Raw genomic sequence first — 18807 nt, forward strand, 5'->3', positions numbered from 1 at the left:
ATCGTCTGCAAATGAGATCCGTTATCTGGATCACAACACCATTTACTCTCATAAAGTTACTAAATTGTTACTCCCGCTTTCAAAAATATTTCTATGTTTGTATGTAGGTCTTCTAAATTTGGTCTGGTCTTTGCATTTAACTACGTGGGAGGCCTGTGATCCAATTAGGAAACACTACCACAAAAATACTGGCTCCATTTCAAAAGTACCATCATGAAAAACAGTAACACAAGGGAAAATTAAAAAGGAAAAGGCCAAAAAGATTATTTCAAAGAAAAGAAACCCTCAAATCTAGGAATTTCGCCATCATCTGTCTCTATAATTTCTTAAGCGCTAAGAACCTCAAATCTGTTTCCAGATACACTGTGGCTTATCTTTCAAGGAATTACTTCTCAGAGGGACAGTTGTTTCTCTTCGGTCAGTTTACTCACTTCTGGAATCAACAAATCAATTGTTTCTACAAGCAAAACATTGGTGGATGGAAAAAATGCAGAACTACCATTTACATCCTGAAAATAAACAGCCCAGAAGTATGTCAAAGACCAGACGGAGCACCACCGTCTGAGCAGGTTAAACCGCAGCAGGTTGGATGGAGGTGGCTGGTTCTAAGAGAGGCTAATTCCTAAACGTGTAGAATACTATCAAGTTTATTTCTCTGTTACAGCGGTGGCTGTGTGAGTATGTCCCCGGGGCACCTGTTGAGGTCTCAAGACAAGTACCTCGTATACTTGTACCCTGTTTTATTTAATGACTAAGTATTTGGATCTTTATAGTATCTGGTTTTCTGGAGAGTAAATGACTTGCTTAATTCAGGGTGCCCTAAGTTCCAGAAAGATGACTGGAATCGTAAGTCCTCAATACTGCTTCTACCCCTAAAACAAATCATCTCCAAAATTTCAGAGACAAATAGATGCCTTTTATTTAGAGGTGTTACCACATGTGGCTGAAAGAAAAACAAATTAAGAAGAACAATCCTTTATACAACTGTGTGCCGAACTTTCAGCAGCTCTGCCGCTTTCCCTGGAAGGCGGCCAGACACTCCTTCCAGTTCCAGAGTGTAGCAGGGAGCTTCCCTTTTGCCTACTGATATGCTATCAACGATAGAGAAATACTCCATTCCAAGTGCTCTATAAATAGTAAGTAATTTACATCGCAGATAGTCACAGGTGGTATTTATTATCCTATCTTTCAAAGATGAGGAAACCGAGGCCCAGGGAGGTTATGTAACTCACCCAAGGTCACAGAGACACTTAATGGCCATGCTGCGCCCCAAGCCAGAGGGTCAGACTGCACAGCACAGGCCTTTACCCTCCATGCTGCTGCCTCAAAATCTGGCACCGGCTGGACCCACATTCCACCATGCTGGCCAAGCCTCATCTGTGGCTGGCCGGCCTCAGGCATTTGTCTCACCTGCCAGAACCTAGCTGTGGCCACTGCAGCTGCCACACATTTCTTTCACGAATATTTGTTAAGGGTTCAAGATGTGCCAAGGACGGTGCTGGGTATTAGTGGCACAAAGACAAATAAGACACAATCGTGAAAAAGAACTTCAGACAGAGAGGGGGGAAGAGACAGAGGGAGAGGAAGGGCGGGAGAGAAACTGTCAACAACTAACTGGGCTGGGAAGGGTGAGTGGACTGTCACCAGGCAGAGAAGGTTTACATGGGCCGAGGGGGCAGTGTGGCAGGCAAAATGGTGACTCCCCCAAAGATGTGCACATCCTAACCCCTGGAACCTACAAGGTTAAAGGGGACTTTGCAGACGTGCTTAAGTGAAGGATCTTGTGAGACACAGACTGTCTGGATTATTTGGGTGAGCCTGATGTAACAACAAGTGTCCTTGTAAGTCAGAGGGAGCCAGGAGAGTCAGTCAGAGGAGATATGAGGACAGAGGGGCTATGAGCCAAGGAACGCAGGCAATCTCTGGAAGAACCTGGAAAAGGTGAGGAAACAGATGGCTGCCAGAGCCTCAGAAAGGAATGCAGCCCTGCAGACACCTTACTTTTAGCCTAGGGAGACCCATTTTAGACTTTCTGACCTCTCAGATGACAATCTTATGATATGACACCTTACATCATAACTGTTTACACAAAGCCTGTCTACCCTGCTCTAAAAATTGCAGAGAGTAAGGGCTTAATAACTGCTGAATCAAGGAAAGGACTGAGGCATTTAAACATTGCTTTAATCTTGCTTGAGCCACATGATCTTCAGAAACACACTGTTACTTCTGCAGTAAAGAAACGACTAAAAATAACTCAAGAAAAACACTGTGTGTGCACACACATGACAGAGACATATGACTGTGAAGTTCTGTGACTACATCTGTGACAGCCAGCTAACCTGGGGCTTGCTCTGCCTTCCCTCTCCGATTATGACTCTCTGTTTTCCGCATGGAGTCTTCTTTCCGCTGCACTCTAAATGTAAGCTTTTTCCAAAGTTCTGCCCTCAAGCCTATTCTAATCTCTCCCTGTACTCCACTCCCCACCCCCAAAGCTGTTACCCACTCCTTCCACTAGAACCATCACTCCCTTGCACGTGATCTGATCGATGTCTGTTCCCCTCTCTCCACAGCACTGATCTACCAGACTCTTGGACTTCCCACTGTATTTATCCGCCTGGATGCCCTGCTAATAAAACAAACTCATCACATCCAAGAAGGGCACTGAAGACCTAAGAAGGACACGGACTTGAACCTACTCTGGAGGAACTCACGGATTCCTGGGACAGACACAAAAACAAGTTGATGGCATACAATGTATTAACTACATGCAGACGACAGTGAAGCTACAGTAGTACCAGTGGTTCTAAGTATGATGCTGAGTATGCCACTTGATGGGCGGGGACGGCAATCAAGAGAGATGTCTTAGAGGAAGCAACTCCTGCCAGGAGGCCTCTAAGCCTGAAAGCCCAGACATCATGACATCTGATACCTAATAGGTTATAACACCTTAGTGACCTCTCTCTGTGGCTCTAGTATCCATCCTCTCCTTGCCACACCAGAGGCCACCAGCCTAATTCTGACTCCCACAGCCTCTCACCAGCACTACAGTAACAGATTCCTAACACTTGTCTCCCTGGGTCCATCCTCTTCTCACTCCAATGCATCTGCCAACTGTTTGATCATCCTGACAGCACAGCCCTGATTAAAGAATTTCTTTGCTCAGAAACTCTCAACGGCAGCCTGCTCCTTGCCAGATTAAGTACAGACTCCCCAGCCCAACATCAAGGCCCCACTGCTCTACAGGTGCCCTATCGTGCCCGCCCTCTATCACACCTCATGCTTCCAGGTTTAGTCAAACTCAACTATGTACCCTGAGGCATATTTGGACTCTTCTATTAAAAAGCCTCAGTATTTGAAACACATGAAGAATCAAGGTTTTCCAAGTCAGCTAGAAAACACTCCAAAGAACGCTGGCTCTCTAATCTCAGATGAAAGGCTGAATCAACATTTTGAATTTTTCACTTGCATTTCAAAGCCCCTGGCAAAATCAAACTTAAAAATCTCATAATATCACCACTCCCACCAATGTTTTTTCTTGCCACTACACTCAGTATTTTGGACTTATTTTTCTCAGCTAATATTTAACTATCTTTTTTGAAATTTACCTGGAAAAAATGCTTGGAATTACTGAGGTTTTCAAAAATTATTACTACACTCACACAGGTAAAAGGAACTTACCAAAAGAAAACTGTTCTGTAGAGACCTTAAGAAAGGAGTGGGGGGACGGAGCCTTGGAAGTTGGTAAGAACAGCTAATTGTATTCAGAATGTCTAAATAAAGAAGACATTTCGGTGGATTATGACTAAACAGAGGACTGCTGTTCCGTATTTTCACGCTCCATTAACAACAACACTATTTCAGAGTTTATAAATAATTTGCAACGGGAAGGGGCCCTCTTGCTTACCTACTATGCGGCAAAAGAAAAACACATTTGAAATGCTTAAGAAAGTGTCATTTATGCTGAAAAATTCAGAAGACATACCTGTGGTTTCTCTATTCCTGAAAGAATGTCTTGCACCCTCTTTACTTCCAACTCATACTCTGCATGGCAAAAAAGAAAGAAAGAAAAACAGTTAATACCATGAGAAGGTAATAAGGTTGTCAAGTTCCTTCCCTGAGGCCTTTAACTAGGGCTGTCATTAAGTCAGCTGCCTGCTATCATGAACTTTTGGTACCAGAAACATGATAATGAAAATCAGAAACGGGGATGACTTTGGGGTAAGGATTTCTCTGTGGTTGTACTAACTTGCCACTATATCGGTTTACATATTCACAGAGTTGTCTAGATTAACACTGGGTTCTACCTAATAAGTCAACAGGCAACAGGCAATGAAAGGTCTTAAGAAGGAGAAACAGGAGACCAGCGCAGCCAGGAGCTCAGGACAATAAAGAGATGAGGTTGAAGAGACAGTGGCCAGTTCATGCAGGGCTGTGAATTCAGTTTTTAGTTCAATTTTTACTCTGAGTTCAATGGGAGTGTTTAAGTGGAGGTAACGACATGACCTTATTTTGAGTTTGACAAGATCTGTTTGGCTTCTGCCTGAATAACAGACACACAGAAGGTAAGAGTGGAAGCAGAAAGACAAGTCAGCACATTGCTGCACTGGGCCGGGTGAAGGGTAGAGCTGGCCTGGGCTAGGGATGGTAGCGGAGACAGTGAGAACGGGACTGGTTTTGGAGGTATAGGTGCTGAAGGAGTGGATGTGATAGGCAAGGGTGAGGGGATGAGAAGAATCAGAGACAATCCCTACTTTTTGACTTGATCAATTGGATGGATGATGGTGCCTTTTAATGAGATGGGGAAATGGGCAAGTTTTGTGGTGAGCCAAGAACTGTTTTAAAAGCCAAAGGGGGAACAGTGCTTAGAGTAGAGAGGATGGGGTGGGAAGGATGTGTACAAAAAAGGATAAAGGATAGAGTTTAAACTTAAGAATCAGTTGCTAGAGGAACCTCTTGACTTTCACAACCTGCTTGATGGAATCTAATTTTGAGTTTCTAGACTTAAGTGTTAAACCGAGTTTATGAGCTAAATGCTGGAGATCTATGATCACTAAGACATATTCTTGCATCAAGATATTTCAAGGCTAGTGGGGAGAAAATGAAACCAAGAGGCAATTCCATGTTATAGGTGTTATAGATAAAAGCAATACAAAAGAGAGCATTCCAGAAAGCTTCCTAGGAACCAACGTCTGGCTGAGCCCTCTGGACAAGCGGGCATTTAGAGCAGAAGGGGAAATGGAACTAGGGGTGAGGGGTTAGTAAGCCCACCTCTTCACAGGGCTGTTCATGCTCAATGTTCAGGTCTAATCTCAAAATCACCTTTTCAAAGAATCTCACCTCAACCCACATCCCTGCCAGCCTCACTGCAGTCATTCTCATATCCTACTTAGTCCTTACCATGAGTTCCCAAAACCTAAAAATTCATTCTCTTATTTGTTCCTTTCTTTATTACCTGTCTTTCCTACTAAAATATAAGCTTCAGGAAGGCAGAGGTATTATACGTGTGAAGTAAACAAATTTTTTCTCTAAAGAACTAGATAGCAAATATTCTGAAATTTAGGCCTCTGTCACATATTCTTTGTTTTCATAAGCCTTTAAAAATGTAACAACCATCTTAGTCTGTGAACCATACAACAACAAGCCACTGGGCAGGCTGTAGTTTGTTGACTCCTATTCTAGGACACACACCTCATTTAGCCTACAGCACCTAGCACCGAGCACAGCACCTACAAAGCACCTAGCTCTGCATGATGAGCTCAAAAGAATGTACTAAATAAATGAACCAAGCCCATATAAAAAATAATAAGAATTTCTAGCTGGCTCCACCCTACACTTTGAAAGGATCAGTTCTTCATTTTTCCCCATTGCATTCTATTTAGTAGAGCATGTTTACCTTTATTTTGGCGAGAAAAAGAAATGGGCTGGTGGCAATACCATTGTTTTTTAATTACAACTAAAAGAAAATATACACTCAAAAGACCAAATGTCACAAGCTCATTTATAATCATGTATTCATGTTAAGATATAGATAATGGTTTATACCCGTAAGTTAAAATTGTACATACCCTCCCATTTTCTGGAAGCTCCTACTAAGTAAATCACAAATACTGTGTATCTCAGAAGTTAATTGTCAGTAAAAAAAAAAAAAAAAAAAAAACCCAGCAAAAAACACCATAAGCACATTTGCAATAAATGAACTGGTTCAGTTATCAAAAAATAAAACTTTCTCAATCTCCGGTTCTTGTAGAGTTTGAAGGACCCTATGGTTCAAACGCTCATGTAGATAGATGCATTCAAACAGCTAGCTAAGGAAGGTCATTGTTTCCTTCTGCCATAACTGACCAAGGAGAAGAGGCCAGACCCTATCCTTGAGGTAGCAAAGGGTTAGACTAGAACACAGATAATCACCTATCCAACAAAGAAAGAGGGAAGAATTAAAGGGCTGCAAAGGAAGACTCCTCAGAACTGCATACGACACACAAGACATGAAAGAAAGGCGAGAAAACAGGATGCTTTGTCCCACAAAAACTGGAGGCCCCTCCCCCTAGCCAGTTTTCAAACACATATGACAGAAGAAACAGTTATGCTTTAGACAGAAAAAGGAAAAATGGGAAGGGAGGTTAGATTAGAAGGGAGGAAAAAAAGATCTGTTTAAAACTGAAAAGAATGGGTTTCAGGTAAGAGCCAGAAATACAAGTGAAAGGTCCTGACGGAGATAAAACAACAACTTCCAAAGAGAGCTTGGGACTTTTCTGGTCTGTCTTTGATTCTAACAATGAAAGCTGACATCTTCTGAGCAGTACTTAGGTATGTGCTCATCAATACTCAACCACCTTGCTAATTTTCACAACATCCCGTGCAAGGTGGACGTCCTCTGCTCCATTTCCTAGTGGTGAGCAGGACCGAAGTCTGTTGTGCACATCGCATTGTGCACAATATTGTTTCCATCTCCGGTGCTCAGCACAACACCTGCAGCTGTCTTTACTGACTGAGGAGTGAGGATGAGGAATGGAAGAGGAAACCAAGGCTCAGAGAGCACATGGAAGTTCTGTAAGACCACAAATCTAGCACATAGCCCCAAAGCAGGTAGAACCTCTGAGCGCATCACGACACATTCACAGGGAGCTGGGGGTCATGAGGGAGAGGATGTGGAGAGAGAAGAGCAGAGGGTGTTTGCACAGAGGTGGACGCAAGAGAGAGAAGACAGCAGCAGAGACCTTCGAAGCCAAATGAGTTAGGTTTTCTAAAAAAATAACTCGGAGCAAGCTGTCAAATGAATAGAGCTAAGACTCTGGATCTGGGGAGAAGGTATGTGAGAAAAGAAGGAACAAGAAAAAGCAGGCCATGAATGGAGCCAAATAAACAAAGGATTCTGAGAAGATCAAGAACAAAAAGGGCACGGGTGGGGAGGAAAGGTAGTGAGAGGAAAATCACGATCCCATTATATCAGGAGAAATGCGGGATCCAGGCCGGACTGGAGTCAGTCTTTCTTTCAAGGTTCTAAAGTGTGAAAACAGCAAACGAAGAGAAAAATGCATTGTCACGTTTATTTAATGCTTTTCCATTTGTGCTGCCACAGACTAAGAGAAAAGAGTAAATAAATGTCAGGCACACAATCTGCACACACAGGAGTGAAAATAAAATCTGTTTAACTGATTTTATTACCACATACAAAACATACTCTTGTATGAAAGCTAATGGTCTTGTATGAAAATGCCAAAATTCGCAACTCTACTACTGAAACAACCAAGTTAACTCAGACCCTGGACTACCTCTCACTAAACAAGATTTAACTACGCTTTGGAGTAGTCTATGAATGATCACCCTTCCCATAAAACAGCTTTGGAGCCCAGCTACACAGAATATATAGTCACGCGCCACATAACGACACCGTGGTCAACAATGGACTATATATACAACGGTGGTCCCATAAGATGAATACCATATAGTCTAAGTGTGCAGTATGCTAGGTTTGTGTAAGTGCACTCTACGATGTTTGTACAACGATGAAATCGTCTAATGACGCATTTTTCAAAACATATCCTTGCTGCTAAGTGGCTCATTGACTATTTCAGAGTTCGATCAAGCTTTTGCTTGCTTGCATGCTTTCTTTTTCTTTTTCTCTCTCTCACACATACACACACAGCTCATATTGTGAGAAAGGAAGAATAACTAGTCCTCTAACAAAAATTAACCCACAAAACAAAAAAAGAATAGTTCTGGTGATTTGCCTTTAGGCAAATCTGTATTTAGGCAAATTTACACCAAGTTAAAAAGAAAACTATTTCTTGTTTGCTCCCCCCGCCCACCCCAGAATTTGGTGTGTGTCAACTGAACAAAAGATCATTCCAGAAAAGGCAGGAATACAAAGTTCTGGAGCAAGGTTGCAGGGCGAGGTTCTCTTTCTTTATTATCAGGCCTGCCTTCTTCCCGCTGTTGGCAGCACGTAAATGAATCCAGAGACAAATCTTATAGGCCAACTTTCTATTTCTTTCTCCCCACACCAAGCTGCCCTGAGGTAATGAACAAACAGATTAAAACCATTTTTCCACCTGCTTCAATTTTGTTCGTGACCCCGGCCAAAGCAGATGGACATGACAACCCACCTTTTCCATCGTTATTATCTTAATATTTGAAAGTTTCTCCCCTGCAGTGAAGATTGGGCTGATCAATAAAAAAGGATTACGGGGGACTCTTGGAGGGCACTCCAAACAGAGAAGGGGCATCTTTGTTTTGCAGATACAGGCACACAACTGGAGGTGGGTTCTTTCTGGAGAAGGAGTTAAGATGGAGCCTCTAGTTTAAACACGCCCCAATGAGCTGAGAACCACCCTATTTGGAAATGCCAAAAAAAGGGAAGGGGGGAGTCAGCTCAGTGACTTACATGTTTCCTCCCCCTAAAAGTAAATCTCCTCCCAAGTAAATGAAGCATTTTTAGTAAAAGGAAGGTTAAAATAAAAATACACAACCAAAGCAAATACTTTTTTTAAAAGAAAAAAAAAAAACCCCACACATAGAGGGAATACGTGTCATGTGAAATTTAAACTTTCCACAAATAATGGTTTTCATGTTTGCTCCAAAAAGAACCGAAAGTTCAGACTGTTTGAATAACTGTAAGGCCTAAACTAATTAAAATATCTCCCTTTATAAACACAATTTACTTCGTTGGTTTGTTTCACATTTTTTCCTTCTTAGAAAAGAAATACAGCTAGACACTTAGCTGCTCGCTATAGAATGTATTTATGGTTGTAACAGCCTCTTCATTCCAATGGAATGACATCAGCACTATTTCTCTGGAAACCTTCTGTCTAGTTCTCATCCACAGGGTTCATTTACAGATATGCCCGACATAACATAATATGCTTTCTTAGTTTTGCCAAGGAGCTGACTTAGCCACTTTCTTTAACAAATTATATATAATAAACTAGGGGCGTAGAAAACATGCAACTTCTGGTCATGCCCATTTTGGGGATAAGAGACTTAAAATCAACAGCAAATATTCAATATAAGAACTAAATGAACAGAAATAAATACTTGCGGGTGAAAAAAAAACATGAGTCAATAATAATGACAAGCTGGATATCTAGTCAATGCTACTAATGCTGATGAGAACGAATGGGGATGAAGGAAGACAGTTTAAGAATGCTTGTTAAACTGCTTTTCCTATCAGAAAAATAATCAGCTATCTTCATTTTTAAAATATTACTTATGCTGGGGGAAAAAAGAGGAATCAATAAATGCATACAAAAGTAGGATTAATTATCTAAGAATCACCATTTAGTGATTATGATCCACAGTCAATGGTGTTAAATACAAATATTAAAAATGTGTGAAATCACAAGGAATAAATTTGCATAATATAAGGACAATGCAGTTAATCCCCATAGACAAATATTCCAGAAATATCTTCAGCTATCAATCATCCTGATGCTAAAAAATGCAAAGACAGGAGCAGACCCCATGACCTAGTGGTTAAGTTCGGCATGCTCCACTTTGGGTTTGCAGGTTTGGATCCTGGGCACGGACCTACGCCACTCATCAGCCATGCTGTGGTGGTGACCCACATATAAAATAGAGGAAGACTGGCAAAGATGTTAGCTCAGGGTGACCTTTCTCAAGTGAAAAACAAAAGCAAAGACAAATATCTCTCTAGCCATTTAGCTGGTTAAGTAGTCACTCTATTTGAAATCCTGAAAGATAGCCAAGGGAATACCAGACTCTCAACACGAAAAAGCAAGCAGCAGGTAGGTGAACATATGTTGTGGGAAGTTGCCTTCCACTCTAGGAAAATATTTTCAAGAGCAACTTGGGTTCCAAAGAAATTCTCGAACCTTAGAGAAAGGAGAAGAGGAGAGGTGAATTCCTCTTGCAGGTGGAGCACCCGGCTGGACAGGAGGGATGCCGGAGAATGTAAATGGGACAGAGGGGGCTGATTTCCTCGGAGCTTTTGTTGCTATTTCTGGAATTCAGTAGAAAGAATGATTTTTGTTCCTGGCCCAAGATTTGAGCAAAGTCCTACCGGGAACATTCACATTAATCCACTTGCAGGCAAAATGGGTCCCTTCAGGCAAATGCTGTACAACGCTTTAGGTAATAAGAGGGACAACAGGGAAGTACCAGGTCTGCGTCTTTAATGAAAAGGAAACTACCAGATACAATGGATACCCTTGTTGGCTCCCAGGTCAACTCAGTTTCTCTCTCAATCACCTTCTGCAAAGCCAACTAAATTGGGTTCTACCTGAAATATTAGGAGATTCTATGCTCATTTCTGTCAAATTCCCTAAGAAAAATTCCTGTGTTTACCTCACAAGGCAAAAATCGTATACATACACATGGAACTGGACAAAAGCAGCTAGTATTTTTAAGAACAGCAAATTAAACAGGAATGAAAAACCCACACAAATGGATAAAGTATGAGGTAGATATGTGTGCCTGGCAAGCCTGACTCCAGCACCAGTCCCCTCCTTTCCTTCCCTCCGCCTGTTTGAACCATTTCACTGGCTGGCCAGGCCCTAAGCTGCACCAGATATAGCGCTTTTATTTTGGGGGAAGGCTCAACTCCATGATTATCCAGCAAGAGCTGGTACCCTCCCTGGGTGTGTAACAGGAAAGCAATCGCTTAAACACAGGATAGAACGACTTACAAAGGTAATTAAGGTTTACACACTACTTTCTGCGTTGGCATCTATAAACATTTCCACAAAATGTTTTTTCATTAAGACTTGGCATGTCACATCAAAAACTTTTCAAGTAGCTTATTCAATACTTTTTCAAGACAGTGTCAACTCACAGGCAGAATCCAGACAGCACAATTTTGTAAAACGTTAAATCTGAAAGAGAATCTTAATATTTCTATCACCCATACAGCAAGTTTTGAACAGTCTTTACATCCACGTCTTCTTAATTGATGCCTCAGATGACTAAATTACATGCATTTGTGGATGTGGACAGACATTCAGTCTACGGCCAAAGAACCCACTGAAGCTCATCAGCTGATGTGGGGATCAAATCCAGAGCTAACTTCATGTGCCAGGGCTCCAAGTAACTCACCAGAGTTCTGGCATATGGAAAAGTCACTACCATCCATGGTACAACCTACCTCAACCAGGAAACTAGCAAAGATGACATATTTGGGTACGTACTCAAATGCATATAGCCACCAGGCAGGTAAGGTCAACGAGTAAAAGAAGGTGGACATATCAGACAAAAGGGAAGGGTGAGGACTATGGAAAACTGAAAAAGCCCTCACCCTATGTGAGGGGGACAGAAGCTATGTATCCAATCAATTATTGCCTTATGGGTCTACAGTCGACAAATATTGCTGTTTGTCTAGAGAATCTAGAAATGAAAAACTTTTTTGTGAATTTGCCTGATTTATAAAAATATATATTTCTAATAATTTTTAATTAAAGAAAAGTGAAGGAGTAGTACTACGAACACCCGTACTTCCTCCACCTAGATTGAGCAATTGTTAACATTGTGCTATACTTGCAGGCTCAAATTTTATCTCTACATGTACACATACACTTCTTTTCCTGAACTATTTGAAAGGAAGTTGTTGATCTTACGACACTTCACCCCAAAAACTTGAGCATGTCCTTCCTAAGAATCATTTCACATAATCAGAACCAAGAGACTTCACATCGATAGAAGAAAATCTAATCTACATTCCATATTCCAATATCCCCAATTTTTCCAATAACGTCTCTAATCCATCCAACCAAGAAACCCATGTGGCATTAGTTGTCAGGTTTCATCAGTCTCCTTTAACCTAAAATGGAAATACCCTATCCTTTTGTCTTCCTAAAGTTGACATTTTGAAGAGTCCAGACCAGTTTTCTTATACAATCTGGATTGTGTGACTATCTCCTCATAAATAGATTCAGGCTAAAACTTTTTGGCAAGAATTCTATACACATGCACTTGCCATTCCATTACACGAGGAAGCATGTGGTGCCGGCCCGAACCTTTCGGTGTTGCTCAGCACTTGCATCACTTGGTAACAGTGTCTGTGCAACATATTTCTCTGTTGTCAAAGCACCCTCTCCCCTTTCACCTGATGATTATAGGAAACACTGATAATCCTTGCCAGCAGATATTATTATACTGACAGTTGCAAGACAGTGATGTTCCTAATTCTATATTAATTAGTTCCCTCTCCCACTTTAAGTATCTATCAACTCATGGATTCTAATTTTTTTCTGCTTTTTCACCCCAAATGCCCCCAGTACATAGTTGTATATTTTAGCTGTGGGTCCTTCTGGTTGTGGCACGTGGGACACCACCTCAGCGTGGCCTGACAAGCAGTGCCACGTCCGTGCCCAGGATCTGAACCAGTGAAACCCTGGGCCACCAAAGTGGAGCGTGAACTTAACCACTCGGCCATGGGGCCGGCCCTTGGATTCTATTTTTTATTCAATAAAATTTGTAATACTACATTTCCATCATTCTTTTGGATGCTAAAACTGTCCCAAATGTAGCCAGCGGGAGGCCCTTCAAGCTGTTTTCTGTCCCCTTTGTCCACTTCCTTGAGACTTTTGTTTTGAACACCTGTTAAATATTCCGGTTTAAGATCACTGGGCCAACAATGAGAACACGTGCAGACTGCAGCGGAGAGATTTTAGTAGCATAAAGTAAAATTTATCCAAAGTTTCTGGATGTGTCAAAAGCAACTGTTACCCAAGGATTTTCTTATTTAAATGTGACCGGAAAGAGAAAAACTATCTAAATATTTCTTATTTCTGTATCTTTTAGAAATTAAAGTTAAAACAAAGCAAATCAATAACCCAAAAGCCATCTTAAATGACATTTTAAAATGTAGCAAATGTGAACTCTAGAAACTCAGACATAAACCATGGTAAACTTTAAGCAGGAAAACACAGAACACACTTGGCTCTCCTTGGATTGTGTAATTTCTGCTCTCAATTTAATCTGGCTGTGTTTCATTTCTTGTTCTCCCTAATCAACAATTCCCTTTAAAAAACAGATAATCAAAAGAGACAGCACCATCTGTCCCAACACAGAAAAAAAAAAAAAAAAAAAAACTGTATTCTAAATGCACCAAAGTGAGAAATAAACTAAAATGAAAAGTTCGACAGGGCCAGCAAGCAGGAGATGTCTCTATGGAGGATGCTATCTACAAGAGAGTTTTCTCCAGAATTGGGACCCCTCTTTGAGGACTAGAAGCCCTCTACTCTTCAAGTTTTTTCACTTCATTCTCCAAAACATCTATGATAGAGCAGACATCCCACGAATTCAAGATCAATGTGAAAGAAGTCGAGCTGTTTTCAAGCAAACTATTCTATACCAAAGGCATATACACTGATCTTCCTGTCTCATTCTAAGTCTTTTATAAAATTAAATTATTTGGAATTTATTCAGTTTTCTGTATAAAGGACTCCTGAGCCACACAGCTGCATCTCTGTCATCCAAATGGGCTTCCCTTCTTGTTCAAACATGATCTCCTTAGGCCTTAATAAATGTCTTTTGCATGTATATTAAAAAATTCAGTTACAAGGTCTGAGAACTGGAATACTGCATTTATACCCCCAACCAACTTTATAAACGGCACATCTTACCAGGCACATTTCAAAGTCTGCAAATGAAAAAACCATGCTCACCTGGTCCCCATCTCCTCAGAGCTGGGGTATACAACCCCAGGACCAGGGTGAGCTCATCAGGCCTGGGTGAACCCGTGAGCAAAAGCAGTCATTTGGGTGATGGACCAAACTAGACAAGAAATAAAAACGCACAAGAGGAAAATATACAAGATAAGATAGCACAGAAGAAAAAAGTAGAAGAGACAGCCTAAAAAAAGGGGGAGTGGAGGGGAAGCTGGACAGGAAAGGAATGAGTGACGGAGATAAAAAGATTCAAATTACAGCTCTCAGCAATGATATTAAATTGACAATTCCTCATCTAGATAACTGATTTTAAAATAATTTCCTAGAGATTATAATGATAAAATTCCTATTATAAAAACATCAAGATGTCAAAGGCTAATTTGTGAGAGACAAACCTTTAAGTCACCCAAGGGTGGAAGGAGAGTAGGGAACATGCATGTGAGTGTATCCCTCCCCTCCTGCTCTAGCTGTTTCTTCTCATCCTTTGTGCCTCCCTCCAGGCAGTGTTGCCTTTATCCCTCACTTGCAATGGTGCTCTCTGTAGCATCTCCCCTACCATCCCACCCTCCTCTCCGTATTGAAGTATATGTCCCACTGCCTCTCTTTCTGCTCACAGTATGTATCCTCCACCTCTCCAAAAAACGATATGGGTAAACTTCACGGGTACAGGAATGCTGTCTGTACTGTGTGTCATTGATCTCTCCAGTGCCTAGGTAGTGCCTGGCACAGAAACCTTCACTGAATGTATGACTGAACAAATGGTCAGAGAAATACTCCCCGTCAATGCCTATAGTATGCTTTTTTTTTTTAAAGATTTTATTTTTTTTCCTTTTTCTCCCCAAAGGCCCCCGGTACATAGTTGTATATTCTTCGTTGTGGGTCCTTCTAGTTGTGGCATGTGGGACGCTGCCTCAGCGTGGTTTGATGAGCAGTGCCATGTCAGTGCCCAGGATTCGAACCAACGAAACACTGGGCCACCTGCAGTGGAGCGTGCGAACTTAACCACTCGGCCATGGGGCCAGCCCCGCCTATAGTATGCTTTTATTCTCCAAATATTTAGAAACAAGTACATGATAGACATCATGGTGGAGAGAGTTATAAGGGGAGACACCTTAATAGATCACAATATTATATATCAAATAACACATTACAATAAAACTGTGTCAAAAATCTATCAATCTTGGGACTGGCTCGGTAGCATAGTGGTTAAGTTCGCACGCTCTACTTTGGTGGCCCAGGGTTCATGGGTTCAGATGCTGGGTAGGGACCTACACACCGCTCATCAAGACATGCTGTGGCAGCATCCCACATATTAAATAGAGGAAGACTGGCACAGATGTTAGCTCAAGGACAATCTTCTTCAAGCAGAAAGAAGATTGGCAACAGATGTTAGCTCAGGGCCAATCTTCCTCACCAAAAAAAAAAAAAAAAAAAAAAAAAACTGTAGATCTATATTTTTACATAGGAAACCACTATGCACATACTAAATAAATTCAGTAAGAATCCTAAATTTGGTGTGGATTAGAAATATTTCTACAGCCAAAGCTAACAGTCTGCCTGGCAAAAAACTGAATAAAGCCATCATGCTTGCTGTGATGATAAAAATGCAACTGAGCACATCACTAATTAAGCAATTGAGAATTCTTAGACCTCACTCTGGACAGTATCCTGGAGAAGAATGGAGCATTTTACCTACTAGCAGTAATTTTTTAAGCTGCTATGTACTAATCTTATTTCAGAAAATTAAATGAGAATGCACAAAGTTGTTTTTAGAGGCTAAAATGCCACGGTTTCGTTTAGCCAAGTTAGTTGTTTTCCAGCTTTCCTGTTCCACAATAGCTTTTTGTGTGCACAAATCATGCGTCTCTAAAGAACCATTTGAGATGACTCTATTATGCCTATTTAGCAATTAATTACTCAGCCAAATAGGAAAGTTTGACCTGCAAAAGTATTTGCAAGTCTCCCTTTTTGCAATCTTAATGCGTGCTTCCAACTGCCCTGACTACCCTTTCTCTTTCCGCCCTGGAGGATGGGACTGGCTTTCTTCCCATAATTAACAGTCCTCCAGTTGCAATCCCAGTGAAGGAAAAGCTCACCATTCTCCATTGAGGGATCTCATTCTTTGCACTGCTCTCTATCCCAGGCTCACAAAGTCCCACTTGGCTGCACTGTGGACTTGTCTTTACGGCTTAACACCTGTAGCAAGCAGTCTAGCAGCTGAGACACTTTGAGGAAAACAATGCCATTTGCTCAAACTTTAACTTCCAACCGAGAGTCTGTTTACCCTTGAGCAAAAGGTTAATTTAGATTTCTTTGATCCTGCTGACAATAAGCAATTCAACTCACCCATTCCTGATGAAACTTTCTCAATAAACTCCCAAACAACCCTTTACACTTAAGAGTCCAACAAAAAGACACCCTGAGAGATAGGAGCCGGAACGGTGTGTACACAGCAGTTCCATTTTATCCCTACAGAGTAAAGATGTATCTTTTCACTTGCAAATTCACCACGAGGAATGGAAAACACAGGTGAGTCTTAAGTTCTAAAGAAGTGTGATTTTTTTTTCTATCAATGTTTTCTTTAGAATAAAAGCCAGCCCTAGTGGTCTAGTGGTTAAGATTTGGAGCTCTCACTGTCGGGGCCCAGGTTTGTTTCCCAGTCAAGGAACCACACCAGAACCACACCACCCGTCTGTTGGCTGTCATACTGGCAGCAATGTGTTGCTGTGATGCTGAAAGCTATGGCACAGGTATTTCAAATACCAGCGGGGTCACCCATGGTGGAAAGGTTTCAGGGGAGCTTCCAGACTAAGAAAGACTAAGGAAGAAGGATCTGGCCACTCACTTTGGAAAAAACTGGCCATGAAAACCCTATGAATAGCAGTGGAGCATTGTCTGATATAGTGCAAAGGACGGCACCAAAAAGACCAGGCACGGTTCCACTCTGCTGCACACAGAGTCACTAGGAGTCAGAATCGACTCGATTGCACTAACAAATTAGAATAAAATTTTATTAAAATATTTTGAATACCCAGAGCAATTCAAAGAATTAAAAATTACAGTATAAAAATATTGTTTATAATTAGATAGCCCTGTGTAATGTATTGTTATCGACTGAACTGTGTTCTCCCCCAAATCCATATACTTAAGTCCGAAACCCCAGTACCTCAGAATGTGACTGTATTTATAGATAGTGTCTTCTCAGAGGTAATTAAGTTAAAATGAGGTCATTAGGATGGGCCCCAACCCAATATGACTAATGTCCTTATAACAGGAGGAAATTTGGACACAGACACAGAGCGGGAAGAGGATGTGAAGACAGAGGGAAAAGATGGCCATCTACACACCAGAGACAGCTGGAACAGATCCTTCCTTCGTGGCCTCAGAAGGAACCAACCCGCAGATACTTTGATCTCAGACTTCTAGCCTCCAGAACCGTGAGAAAATAAGTCTCTGTTGTCTAAGCCATCCTGTTTGTGGTACTTTTATACGGCAGCCCTAATAATCTAATACATGCATCATGCATACGCAAATATATATCTGGTTTTCCTATACCCATTTACTAGATATAGATCCTACAAACTAGAGGTTTTAAGAATGGGATCAGGATCACACAGGCAAATCGAAAAGAACTCAGAATCAACCTTTAGTCTCTGATTCTCAGCCTAACTCTTCTTGGGGGAACTCCAAAACCTCCTCTTATCTTGCCATCCCCTGCGTCCAAGGGGAACAAGGAGGGGTGGGGAGAACAATTTTACTTATGAAGATAAACAAATTTATCAGCTTGAAGGGACTGCTAGACTACTTGGTTCAGCACAAAATAATTACACTGGAAGTTAAAATGTGTTTTTATAATACTGCTTCCATAAGAGGTCATATCCAATTACACAAGGCCAATTTAGAAGTCCAAAAAGAAACTACTGAAAATCATTTGAAAAGCTGATCCAAAAAAGGACCATTTCCTACGACAATTCTACACACTATCTCGTGCCAACGCATCAGTAACACAATATTCTACCCCCCACACCCCCCACGTATAGAAATATATCATTCAAGATGTTTTGAGGCTAGAACACTATTATGCAGTAATTGCTTCCAAAACACATGTTACAGTATTTTTGCAGCTGACTGTGGCTTTAGAGGAGAAGCACATACTGGTTCCAAGAGAACGGAGACGATGTTGGATCGTTAAACTACAGCTGTTTGCTAGGCAGCACCACCTGAAATATCTGTGTTGTTTTCTTCCCAACCAGCTAGTACAGAGTGTATCTGACTACCCAACTTATTTATGGCTCCAGCTGTTTTTCTATATTTTCAGACACTTGGCATTAGCTTGAAAGTCTATGCAGCCATTTTTCTTAAGTCTTTCAGTAAGGATAAAGAAGTGCTGAACTGTACAGCGGATACTAATTCTATTCTTAAATAAAGGAACAACCACTAAAGTATAAAGTAATATCTTTGCATCAGTAGAATGAAGCTCCTAATTTGACCGTAACAGCCACTGAGCCAAAGTCTCAAAAACACTTTCCTTTGTGGAGGAAACACCAATCTACTGGAGAGTGTGGCCCAGGCCTGTGTTTCTGAGGAGGCTAATAGTTGCGCTGTGTACATATAAGTCCCCATATTATAACAAACCAGTACAAAGGGAGAAGACATGGAGGGAGGGTATGCGATTAGGAGAGCA

At 41.3% G+C, this 18807-nt stretch overlaps 1 protein-coding gene across 6 annotated transcripts in view; it reads right to left on the reverse strand.

Moving 5' to 3' along the window:
• Positions 1-18807, reverse strand: part of FNDC3B (fibronectin type III domain containing 3B) — a 331748-nt gene that overhangs the window by 102718 nt on the left and 210223 nt on the right. For all 6 annotated transcript variants that reach the window (XM_046658126.1, XM_046658125.1, XM_046658127.1 and 3 more), the window contains exon 7: positions 3983-4041. In XM_046658126.1, the coding sequence (XP_046514082.1) occupies positions 3983-4041 (59 nt within the window). The remainder of the gene's footprint in view (positions 1-3982; positions 4042-18807) is intronic.

This window comes from Equus quagga, chromosome 4, assembly GCF_021613505.1.
Source record: "Equus quagga isolate Etosha38 chromosome 4, UCLA_HA_Equagga_1.0, whole genome shotgun sequence".
Lineage (NCBI taxonomy): Eukaryota > Metazoa > Chordata > Mammalia > Perissodactyla > Equidae > Equus > Equus quagga.